The sequence below is a fragment of the Panicum virgatum genome, chromosome 3K, assembly GCF_016808335.1.
Source record: "Panicum virgatum strain AP13 chromosome 3K, P.virgatum_v5, whole genome shotgun sequence".
In the NCBI taxonomy this organism is placed as follows: Eukaryota; Viridiplantae; Streptophyta; class Magnoliopsida; order Poales; family Poaceae; genus Panicum; species Panicum virgatum.
The window spans coordinates 36,730,616-36,743,346 of NC_053138.1; the positions used below are offsets into that span (position 1 = coordinate 36,730,616).

The window sequence follows — 12,731 nt, forward strand, 5'->3', positions numbered from 1 at the left end:
CCGAGGCGGTCTATAAAACCGCCTCGCAAAATCGATTAATCGAGGCAGTCACCATTAAGACCGCCTCGGTTAATAGTTCTATTTTCGAAGATGGTTCTCTTATAGTGGCCCGTCTCGGTTAATAGACTAGGCCCAGACTAGGCCCATTTGAACCCAGTTGCTGATAGAAGTATATAAGTGATGAGGACATGACAAGTATCCATATAGCCAAATATGGTGAATGGCGTGAAGATGAAGGAGACCTACAAGGTTTTCCAAGTCTAGTAGAAGACCTAAAGCTTATCCGGTTTGAGTTCCCAAGGTGGAGGCCCAAAACAACTCAAGATCGAGTCCATCTCGGAGTCCAGGAGCAGCCCGCACCAAAAATGATGCCCAGGTCGCATACGGAGTCCATTTTGGACGTTCTTTATATGGATGGAAAGATAACTTAAAGGAGATTCCAATGGTACTAGTTTCAGGCCCAAATTCGTTAGGAGTCAATGGGAATCGTCGAAGCAATGTGACGTCCAGAATCTGCCAGGGCGCTGCGCCGTCGTCTTTTGGGCTGTTGTCCCATGTACCTTGTCGGTCCAAGTGGCTCAAGTGGTGGACGCCCCCTTGGCCACCACCAGCAACCCTAGGACATCCCTTATGGTATAAACTCAGTAGCCGCCGCCTAGAATAAGGGTTTTGTTTAGTCTTGTGATTTCCTTCGAGAAACAGACATTGCATCATTGTATCTGTGGCGACAAGTCCTTATACATTGATCCAGGGCCCTGTTCTTGATCTACTTTACTGTGTCGATTAGTCCTTTGGAATCGAGTTCTTGAACCCCTCTTGTGATTCGCTTCATTCATACTTGCAATTATCAGATTACGTGTTTATCCTTTCTTGCTTGTGTTCTTCTATTCGCTTGCAGGAAAAGCCTTCTTGGCAAGGTCAATCAAGTTGTGCTTGGTTGATAACCAACGGAACAGTGGTGTAGCGGTTGCAGGGTTCAAATCTTGTTGATTTGAATCCGGATCGTCAACATTGACATCTCCACCAATCGAACGTAACCTTACCTCTCGGAAGATCGGGCCTAGTCCTCATCAATAAGAAACCAAAACCCTAATTCTCCCTCCCTCCCTATTCCAGCCACACTCTTCTCCTCTCTCTCTCTCTCTCTCTCTCTCTCTCTCTCTCTCTCCAAGACCGGCGGTGGGCGGCCTGCCCCCTCCGAGACCCTGTGCTCCCCTCTCCGAGGCCCCTCCGAGCCCCAGCGCGCCGCCGGATAGGAGGCACCGGAGGCATGGTGGACCGCCGCCGGGGGCGGCGGCGCGTGAGGCCTGCCCCCTCCGAGCCCCTATGCGCCCCTCTTTGAGGCCCCACAAAGCTCCAGCGCGCCACCGGGCAGGAGGCGACCGGAGGCATGGTGGACCACCGGGGGTGGACGGTGGTGGCAGCGCGGGAGGCCTGTCCCTTCCGAGTCCCTACGCGCCCCTCTCCGAGGCCCCTTTAAGCCCCAGCGCACCACCGTACAGGAGGCGCCGGAGGCATGGCAGACCGCCGGAGGCGGGCGGTGGATGCGGTGGCGGTGCGGGAGGCCTACTCCATCTGAGCTCCTGCGCACCCCTCTCCGAGGCCCCTCCGAGCACCAGCGCGCCACTGGTCAGGAGGCGGCCGGAGGTACGGTGGACCACCGGGAGCGGGCACCGGCAGCGGCGGCAGCGGTGCGGGAGGCCGGCCCCCTTCGAGCCCCTGCGCGCCCTTCTCCGAGGCACCTCCGAGCCCCTGCACGCCCCCTCCTCCGTCTTGCCGAGGTGGAGAGCAGGGCCACGCGCCGTCCTCCTTTTCTGCTCCACCAGAGCAGGATCCGACGCGGAGGATTTTGGATCCGGCGAGGAGGTGCCCGGATCTGGCGAGGAGGAGATCGGATCTGGTGAGCGGAGCGGAGCTCCACTCGGCAGCCAGCCCCCGACGGCGGGCTCGGTGGCGACCCCCGCCGGCGGATCCAAGGGGCGGGGCTCGGCGGCGCGCTCCCCCGCCGACGGATCCGGGCGATGGGGCGCGGCGGCGTGCGCCCCCGATGGCGGATTCGAGACGGCGGCGGCGTGATGGGCTCGGCGGGCCCAGATATGCTCGGCGGGCTTTCTTTTTTTAGTTTTTTTATTTGATTTACCGAGGCAGGAAGCAAAACTGCCTCGGAAAATGTCATATTTACTGCGACGGCAACTCTGAGGCGGTTGGTGTTGCCCGCCTCGGAAAATTGTTTGCAACCGCCTCAGAAAATCTTTTTTGTAGTAGTGGCTTGCTGCCTTGCACGGTTGGCATCGAGTGGGACATGGACGAAGCGCGATCGATCGAGTTGGCAACTTTTACTAATCATCCACCCCTGGAGTCCTAGGACCTATGCGGCACCGCGCGCGCAATGGGTCGAGCTCGTCAGGCAACGAAGGCCGAGCGACGGGCTTAGCACGCCGGGCGATGGAGGAGGCAGCCCCGCTGCCCGACGCGGTGACGCTAAGGTGCCCGCCCCGGCGACGTGACCGCGCTGCGGGATGGGGATGCGGCGTGGGATTGACGGGAGCCGCCAACGGAAAGGGGGGATGCGGCACGGTTTGAGTTTGGGTTGGAGCAGATGGATGGATGGGGTTCACCGTGAATTCTGAGCAAAATGGTCACGTGCACAGGGCGTTCCACCTGTTAAATCTGTCAAACTGTTAACTCCTAATAGAACATGGACGGAATGTCACATAGGTAAAAGAAAAAGTTCGTGCGACGGCCTATAAGTGCGAACAAACTTTTTATTGGCATACAAGTAACCACCATCTTTCATAATGGCATACACCATCTAAAAGACTATTTGATACGGCTTTGGCTTTGGCTGAAATGACTCATGTTGTGTCTTCTCTGGTGGAGTGACTTTTCCAATAAAGTTGAAGCCATGTTGGAAAGTGTTTCGCAAAATATCCTCTTCTATTTTTCGTGTAACATGAAAGAAGTTAAATGTCCAATGTGCCCTTGCCTAGCTATTTGTCCAATGTGATTTCACATGAAGATTATAATGAATCAAAATGATAGATTAACTTTTCTTTTTTTCAAGTGATATCCATTTTTTTTCCAACACACCTTTTTTTACTAAGTCTTATCATTTCCTACTTATAATTATCAATGACTCTCATTTGTCCTTATCCACTCACCCATGCTCACATTTTGCTCTTCTCCTGTGGCTCCGCTACTTTCCCCCTGCTACACTGCCTACATCGTCCATGGTGCGCTCCGTCGCTCCGCTGCTGTGCTCTAGCCTTGCCGTGTCGCTTCCCCATGTTATGTGCTGGGCCCTTCCCGCAGCTGCTCTCGCTTGCTGGTCCAAGTGCACAAGGTCCAAGCACACACAGCCGCAGCTAGGGCATGAATGGCAGGTGGCACACCCACTCTAGCCGTGGAAGGGGCGATGGCTCCAGCCATGCTACCCTCCAATCCACTTTGCGGAAGATGATTCGATCCACCATAACCTTGAAGCAGAGGTGGAGAACAGAGGAGGGGCAGAGAGAGAGCCCGTGAAACCCCAATTCGAACGCGGAGGTGGGTGAAGCCAAAAGCTGACAAGCAAGCCCCAATTGCAGATGGGTGTGAGATAGAGGATTTTTCTAGATAGTTGTAGGCAATTCCCCCTTCCGCTCTAGCCGTGGAAAGGGCGATGGCCCTAGCCATCCTCCCCTCTGATCCACTTTGAGGAAGATGATTTGATCCACCATAACCTTTAAGAAGAGGTGGAGAACAGAGGAGGGGGCAGAGAGAGAGAGAGAGAGAGAGAGAGCCCGTGAAACCCCAGTTCGAACGCGGAGGTGGGTGAAGCCAAAAGCTAACAAGCAGGCCCCAACTGTAGATGGGTGTGAGATAGAGGATTTTTTGGACAGTTATGGGCAATTCCCCCTTCCCTAGCCCCGCAGGTTAGGTTTCCTCACATCCCTTCCCCCCGATCCAATCCCAATTCCATCCTCGTGTGGATTAAACGTGATCTGGTAGAGGGGATATGTTTCTCAGAGGAGGATTGCTACCCGGTTAGCAGAGGCGACCAACTGAAGACACCCATCAAAACCATCCTGCAGCAATCTTAGTGGGTCACTCGGATCAAGCTGCATTTCAACCAAATTGCCAACTAGAAGAGGATGGTGGATTGGAGAGGAGTTGGTCGGGGTGGAAGATGGAGGGGCCAATAGTTTTCGGAGTGCTACAATTGTCCTCACTTCTCGCAGGAAGGTTTCCCCTATGGCACTTGAACATTCCGCCCTCGTGGACCACCGCCACCACCCCCAAACGTCAACAAGGGCAAACAACAACAACAGTCCCTATAGAAGAAGGGTGGGACTACGGGATCAAGTCAGGCATCAGGGAAGTTGTCTACTCAAGGTGTGTTGACGGTGCTTAAGTGCCATTTTCACCCGTCAACTATACTCAATAATAAAGGAAAACCGCATGCCATACTCACATATTTGTATCACTAACCTCGCTCCACAGTTGTTTTTGAGTTTTGTACATTTCAGATGAGCAGGAGCAGAATATGACGAAAACACGCAGCAGACACCATACAACTACGCAGAATATCACATCCGGCGTCACACCCTTACAAAGAGGGCCCACATGATAGAGGAAACGGGGCCTCCACGCAAGATGCACTAGAGGATAAGTATAAGATCCAACGAATCAACCACTCAGCAAAGGATCAGGCCAAGGGGCTGCCAGGTGGGGTCAGCCGACCCCCTGGGTCGGCCGAACCTAGCCTTGTTCCCGTCCAGGTGCACTTCGAGGAGGAGTAGCTGCCAAGGCAACTGAACACCTTCCATATGTGCGTTGGCGGGAAATCGACCTCTAGAGCTATAAAAAGGGCCTCTCTCCACCCCCCCCCTCAACACACACACACACACTTCATTCCATTCTCTCCAAGAAGGCTCTCCTCTCTCTTGCTCTCTTAGCTAGATAGTGGAGCTAGGCTAGTTCTCTTTAGCGAGCAAGTCGTCCTTGGGGTCGTTGAGCAATCCTCGGCTCCTGGTATGGCTTTGTATCCGACTTGTCAGACTTCTATTCATAATATAGAGTTCTGCCATGGTTGCTTTACTATCTTGATAGTTTATCAATCCATGCTTAGATCATTCATAAGTTATGCTACGGTCTTGGTTAGGCCAGATGATCCGGGTACGGATAGAGGTTCGTTGTGCTTGCTCTAGTGTTTTACTCATCCATCAGAAATGTGGAAGACCTAGGGGCACTAGAGTAGTGACTTCATACATGAGCGTGGTGCTCGGGTATGTGGGATCCTTCGGATATGATCGTGCTCCATGGTGTAACTGGGGTAGACGGCAGGTGCTGACAGCTCTGTCTGTCCGGCGTAATAGCGGTGTTGCGTTTAGCGTACTCCCCGACGTTCGGGTTCGGTGTAGGAGTTCATGCAACGAGGTAACGGGACTGGATGTACTCTGGCGCGGGACCTTCTCCCCGCTATCCCATTTTCCTGGCACCTGTAGTCCTAACCATGATCTAACATGACCCCAGCTTTGGATAGAAGCACTAGGACACCTAACCTAGCCTAAGCTCCAGCTGACTTGATGTAGGATAGAGTAGTTCTTTATTTTATAGTTTCTCTCCTTTATTCCTTCCTCTTGGAATGTGGATGTGTGCTGTGTCACATTACCCTTGCTTATTCTTTATCTGTACTTACCCCTGTTAGAGTATTGCCTATTGCTTGAGGCACAATGTCGTGGTTAATGTTGAGTACAATACCTTTGCCGCTGCCGTCCTTTGGGACACAAATAAATGACGATACCCTTACTCTTTGGGTGAAATGCTACAACGGTATATCCGTGCACTTGCGGATCCATCTGTAATTGTATTAATTATACCACGAGAGTGGCACCCCTTGGGTGCAGTTGCTAGGATGGGTTCGGCGCCCTCATTTCTTGATTTGAAAGAAGTCAGGGGTAGTGTATGACTAGTTTCTCCCTACCGGAAAACTACACAGACAATCCAGAGAGGCTCGTGAGAAGGGCACGACCTCGCGTCGTTCCTCCTCTCGTTATCCTCCCATCATAGGAACCCATTTCGGAAGCACCACTCGTTCTTGAGATTATGGCTGAAAAGACTCTCCGTGAGTTCTCCGTCCCCTCCACCGACAATTAGGCCACTGGCCCCAACATCAATGTCGGGGACGTGAAATTCGAGCTCAAATCAAGTCTCATCAACATGGTGCAGTCTAGCCCAATCTGTGGCAAGCCAAACAAGGACGCAAATGCACATTTGCAGAGTTTTCTGGAGCTCTGCGACACCGTTGTCATACGGGGTGTCGCCACCGACATTGTCAAGCTTTGTCTGTTTCCCTTTTCCCTCCTGGGGAAGGCGAAACAGTGGTTTTGTAAAGAGAAGGACATCGACACCTAGGCCAAATGCTCTAAGGCGTTCCTCACAAAATTCTTCCCACTGGGCAAAACAAATGCCCTGCGCGGGAGAATTTCAAGTTTCCAGCAGACAGGGATGGAATCCATCCCAGAAGCTTGGGAGAGGCTGCAGTAATACATCCTGGCCTGTCCTCACCATGGCATAGATGAGTGGCTCATCCTGCAAAGCTTCTACAATGGGCTCACAACGACATCTCGAGCCAACATTGATGCTGCTGCTGGAGGAGCCTTCCTCGACCTGACTATCGCCAAAGCAAAAGAATTGGTCGAGAAGATGGTCTCCAATCAGGAGTGGAGCAATGAACGACTCCAACCCCGTACAAAAGGCATGCATACCGTCAAAGTGACGGATATGATTGCCGCAAAGCTGGACCTCCTAATCAAGAAGATGGAGGAAGGGAGCAAACAACCGATCCATGCTCCCGTTTACGCCATGGGTTCGCACTTCACGTGCGAAGTCTGCGGTAACGATGGACATTCGGGGAACGATTGCCCCGAAACCCATGAAGACTGCGCATACCTCAACAACAACAACAACAACAACAACAACGGGTATCGTCCACCACAAGGAGGCCAGGGGTGGAACCAGCCACGTCAACATTTTTAGGGAGGTAATAACTACAATCCTTCTTATAATTCGAATTTAAATTCAAACCAACCTCCCTTGAGAGAACTTGTTCTTGGCCAAGTTAAAATCAACGAAAATATAAGTAAAAAGCTTTTGGCCAATGAAAAATCCCTGGAAAGTTTAAATGTTAAGCTTGAAGCTTTGTCTTATACTCTTAAAAACCAGTTAAGTTTCAACAAAATGATCGAAACCCAGCTTGCACAAATTGTTGTTTCGTTACCTGCTGTTGAGAGCGGGAAGATCCCAGGGCAACCCGAGTCTCCCGTTGAAAATGTCAGTATGGTGTCTACCAGACGGGGTAACTCATCCCGGAGGCCACCACGCAATAACCATGAAGGTAGGTACTATCCCCCAAGAAACGACATTTGGGATGGCATGGTGGCAGCGGTGCAAGAGGATCCAGGGGTCCCCAGGATCAGCTACTCGATCTACATCAAACACTTCGAACGATGCCTATGCGATCTGGGGCAAGCGTGAATATAAAGCCCAAGGTAATATATGAAGAACTTGAATATCCTGCTCTTTCCCCAACAACTATGCTCGTACAGCTTGCAGATTCAACCATTAAGTATCCCGAAGGGATAGCTGAACACGTTTTCGTACGAGTACGAGACTCATTCGTCCTTGCCGACTTTGTGGTAATGGATATGGAGGGCGACCTCGGAGTCGACCTCGTACTTGGGTGACCTTTTCTAAGGTCTGCCAAGGCAAGGATCGATGTCGGAAAGGGAGAAATCCGTTTCCGTGTCAGAAGGGAGGATATGTTTTTTAGGTTCAAGAAGAAGGAAGAGCAGCACTTCATGATCCAACAAGACAGTGAAGGGCAAGCACTCTGGGGTGCACCAGAACCCCAGCCAGAACAACGACCCTCCGCACCTAAAAGAAAGAAGAAGGAAAAGAAGGTGCGGCGGAAGGTCGAGAGTTCGGCCTCGTCCAGTTCCCCAGGACGAGCCGACAAATGGTAAGAACGATGGAGAAAAGTCGTGCACGTCGGACTTTAAACGACATGCCCTTGCCAAAGGTAAATTGGTATTTATCTCATATTTGCTTTCTCCGCTTTTCAACATTTTCTTTGCACCTTATTTGTTTTTCTCCACTGCAAGTTTGAAATTTTCAAAATTGTTTTCTGCATGCTGGAATTTTTTCTAGCATTTTTCCCTTTTTACAAAAAGACCAAAAATATTTTTTGAGTTTTAAAATCCTTTGGGAAAAATAATTTGGACATCTTTTCGAGCAAACTTTTGGCCGTGCACCATATTTCCAAAGTTCATAACTGTTGAGGAAGCATCTGGCCAAAGGGGGCACCAGGGGGCCCACCCTGGAGCCGGCCGACCCCAACGGCTCCTAGGCCCCACCTTCTCCAATGGCTACCTGACCGTTGTGCCCGGCTCTTCTTCGGTTGCACTCGCCCAAATTCATTTAAATAGAGGCCGATAGAGGGGTGATGAGCTCTCATGCTCACTCTCTCCACTCTCACTCCCTCTCACACATTCTTGCTCAGGTTTCTTTTGGATTTTGACTCAAGTTTGATTGCAAGAACACTCTCTCTCTCATTTCTTTGCTGCAAGATTGATCACATATTTGGGGGAACAACTTTTGGGTAAGAGTTTCATTTTCATTTCACTAACGTAACCCGAATCGAGTTGTTCTCGTTCGTTCTTGTTGCAAGCATGAGAGGTGCAGGGCGGAAAATTTCCGGCGCTCTCAAGAGGATGACGAGGTTGGGCTCGTCCTGTTCACAGGGCGAGTCGAGCTCTCATCATTCCCCCGAACCTACACCAACACCGACTACAATGGATTATGAGCAAGACGAACAAGAAGAATAGTTCGAGGAGCAAGCTGCAGAACCGCAAGCCAAGGACATGGAGATAGATTAAGATGATGCACCATACCTCGACTTGCAAGATGACCGCGAGCATCAAGCCTACGCCACGATCAAGAATCGAAGCTTTGGTCATACCAGAGCCTTCGATCCGGACCTTCTCGAAAAAACAGGTATGGACGTTTACTTCGCTCGTGTTTGGCATGCAGTTGGATGGGATGGTTTTGTGCCCGTTGAGGAGAATAGTTCTCGTCTCCTCACCATCTAGTTTCTTTGCAATCTTCGGGAGGTGGACGATGGTGTTTCTTTCCGACTTTTTGGAGTTGAACACTATTTTAATTGGAGAAATTTCAGTCACCTCCTTGGTCTTAGCGCGCGCTTGCCAGTTTCCCTTGCAAAAGATTGCCGCGGTTTTGATCGACACGAGTTTTGGGGTTTGATTTCGGGTCAAGTTGTTCATGGCAAGTTTGCACCTCGGTGCAATGACATTCAAAACCCGACTCTTCGTTTGATGCACAAGTGGGTGGCTATCACTCTCTTTCCAAGAGATGATCCACGACCAATGCGCAACGATGAGTTGATGATATTATACGCCATGGTCAACAAGATCCGAATCTCCCCCGCACAAGCAATGGTTAAGCAATGGCTCACAAATTTTCGGATGACGGGTCCTATTGAATGCACTTCTTTGGTTACCTGTATTGCATCAAACATGGGAATCCTAGACGGGAACCCCGTTCTTTCATTGAGGAGCCCCGTGTTATGATCGATGAGGCGTACTTGGTTCAAGGCCACACGCTCAAGAAAGGCCCGGATGACTCCTTGATTTTCGTTTCACTTGGTTATGCAAATGAAATCCTGTTGCCAAATGCGGGGTATCATTTGTATAACTGCCGTTCGCTAACCATCCCTCTTGTTCCACAAGAGGAGAGCCGCCGGCATAGTGTTTCTGGTCTTCCTGGCAGGGTTACAAGAAGCATTGCCAGAAGGGAGGATTTTATGCAGCAGCAACCTCAGCCTCAACCACAACAATATGAGGCTAGAGGTTCGTCATGGCAGAGTGCCAGCTCCACTAAGTGGGCACGGCAGGCCTAAGGGCACCGGTCCACCAGTTCCAGCTCCAATGGACCCCCGCGACGTACATCTTCATCCAGAGGTTTCGCCACTCTGACTTGGCAGAGGGGCAAGCTGAACATGCGCACCACCAACATCGACGAGTCGCTGGGCCAGCACATCGAGTCAACACAGAACTGGCAGCGATATACTGGCGAGAGGATCCGCAACCTGGAGCAGCAATAGCAACAATCCCAGGAGGAGTGGAGGGTCTACTACCGTTGGGCTGGGTTTAATCCCAACCAACAGCAGTGAGCCTGAAGCTAGCTTGGGGGAGGACTCCCATGAGAGGTACCTTGTATCAAACTCTATCTTTACTGTTTTCAAAACCTGCATGAAACCAAACAAAAATTTGCAAAATTCTGAAAATCCATAAAAAATTGCATAACTAAAATCAAATAAAAATTGGCAAAACCCAAAAATATTTACTTGCTTTTCAGTATGTGTAGTAAGCATGTGTAGTTTTTCCTTGTTGAGATGATGAATAGTTGCTCTGTTAGTTCCTTTCTTATGCCTAATTACAACCTTGTGCTCTGCCTAAGTTTTGAGTTTGGTGGCTAAATTGTTCAAACCTTAAGCTTGAAACTTGTGGGTAGCGAAATGCAGAATTCGAATCTAGGTTGTTGTGGGTTATGATATGGATGAAAAGAATTGTTGTGATCTTCTCCTACGTGATGCTTGATATCCGGAGTATTTCTTTTCAAAAATACAAAAATAAAATAAACTTCCTCGGTGATATGCAATTCCTATCCAAAGCCATATGAGTTACAAGTTTGAAAAACCTTTTCTGCATATGCAACTTGTCTTCTCATTGAGCTTTGTCAAATTGTTATGACCCTTTGAGAGAATCACTTCATACGCCCATGATAAAGATCACGTACACATACACTCACATGCTATACTTCTACACCTAGAAGATAGCAAGTACATCCCCTATCCATCCACAAATAAAACTCCAAGATGTGCCATGTTTATCTCTCTCCAAAGTTATCATCATAATGTATGGGCCATACAAAAAGAAATAAAAGATGCATACACAAAGAAGGTGTGCCACATGCCCACAAGGCATGTCAAAAAAAAGAGAAAAGATGCATACACAAAGAAGGTATGCCACACACCCACAAGGTGTGTCAAAAAAAGAGAGAAAGAAAAAGGAAAATATAGCCCATAACAAAAACATTACAAGGGAAAGAGAATTCATATAAAGGAGTTCTCATCCATCATCCACCAAAAATATCCACACACTTGCACATCTTGATCAAGGCTTATGACTTGTTTCTCCTTTGGATCCAGTCTTTGACTTAGCGAAATATGAGAAGCAAGTTTGCCATTATATCCTCCATACCTACAGATCCACCAAAAAGAAGCCATTAGAAGTAGGATGGAAAAATAAAGGCGCATAAAAAGTCCTTGGTGAGGAATGAAACACATTGAGCGATCCGAGAGATCACCCGAGGAACTACAATATTTCTTTTCAAAAACTTTATAAAACCTCCGGATTGACGGTTGAACAAAGGAGTGGTAAGTGGTACTCTACAAGCCGTTCTGACCCTCAACCACCAAAGATGAGGATGATGCTCTAAGCCCCACAGGAGTAAGGTAAAAGGTGCGAACAAGGCCAACTTATTTAGAATAAAGGTAAGAACACTCGGTTGTGCTTTGGGCATAAGTCAGGAATGCGACATTGTAGCAACTCCTGATCAACAACCTAAGTCTAAAACTTTGCTCGGGACGAGCAAAGGGCTAGTTTGGGGGAGTTGTTGACGGTGCTTAAGTGTCATTTTCACCCGTCAACTATACTCAATAATAAAGGAAAACCACATGCCTTACTCACATATTTGTATCACTAACCTCGCTCCACAGTTGTTTTTGAGTTTTGTACATTTCAGATGAGCAGGAGTGGAATAAGACGAAAACACGTAGCAGACGCCATACAACTACGCAGAATATCACATCTGGCATCGCATCCTTACAAAGAGGGCCCACATGTCAGAGGAAACGGGGCCTCCATGCAAGATGCACTAGAGGATATGGATAAGATCCAACGAATCAACCACTCAACAAAGGATTAGGCCAAGGGGCTGCCAGGTGGGGTTAGCCGACCCCCTGGGTCGGCCGAACCTGGCCTGGTTCCCGTCCAGGTGCACTTCGAGGAGGACTAGCTGCCAAGGCACCTGAACACCTTCCATATGTGCGTTGGCGGGAAACCGACCTCTAGAGCTATAAATAGGGCCTCTCTCCATCCCCCTCAACACACACACACACACACTTCATTCCATTATCTCCAAGAAGGCTCTCCTCTCTCTTGCTCTCTTAGCTAGGTAGTGGAGCTAGGCTAGTTCTCTTTAGCGAGCAAGTCATCCTCGGGGTCGTTGAGCAATCCTCGGCTCCTGGTATGGCTTTGTATCCGACTTGTCAGACTTCTATTCATAATATAGAGTTCTGCCATCTGTCTTGATAGTTTATCAATCCATGCTTAGATCGTTCATAAGTTATGCTACGGTCTTGGTTAGGCCAGATGATCCGGGTACGGATAGAGGTTTGTTGTGCTTTTGGGCTTGCTCTAGTGTTTTACTCGTCCATCCGAAGTGTGGAAGACCTGGGGGCACTAGAGTAGTGACTTCATACACGAGCGTGGTGCTCGGGTATGCGAGATCCTTCGGATATGACCGTGCTCCATGGTGTGACAGGGGTAGACGGCAGGTGGTGACAGCTCTGTCCGTCCGGCATAACAGCGGTGTTGCGTTTAGTGTAC

The 12,731-nt window shown here is 49.6% G+C and overlaps 1 protein-coding gene and 1 non-coding gene across 2 annotated transcripts; one reads left to right on the forward strand and one right to left on the reverse strand.

Moving 5' to 3' along the window:
• The first annotated feature begins 1,326 nt into the window (after positions 1–1,326).
• Positions 1,327–2,076, forward strand: LOC120700892 (translation initiation factor IF-2-like). Its single transcript, XM_039985091.1, has one exon. The coding sequence runs from the start codon at positions 1,327–1,329 to the stop codon at positions 2,074–2,076; it is 750 nt and encodes a 249-aa protein (XP_039841025.1).
• Positions 2,077–6,448: 4,372 nt separating this feature from the next.
• LOC120701632 lies at positions 6,449–6,557 on the reverse strand. Its single transcript, XR_005686197.1, has one exon. It is a non-coding gene; the product is annotated as a small nucleolar RNA R71 (small nucleolar RNA).
• Between the last annotated feature and the right edge of the window lie 6,174 nt (positions 6,558–12,731).

What these genes read in the sequence shown, in the direction of transcription:
- LOC120700892 (XM_039985091.1), top strand. Translation starts at nt 1,327, where the DNA reads ATGCGCCCCTCTTTGAGGCCCCACAAAGCTCCAGCGCGCCACCGGGCA.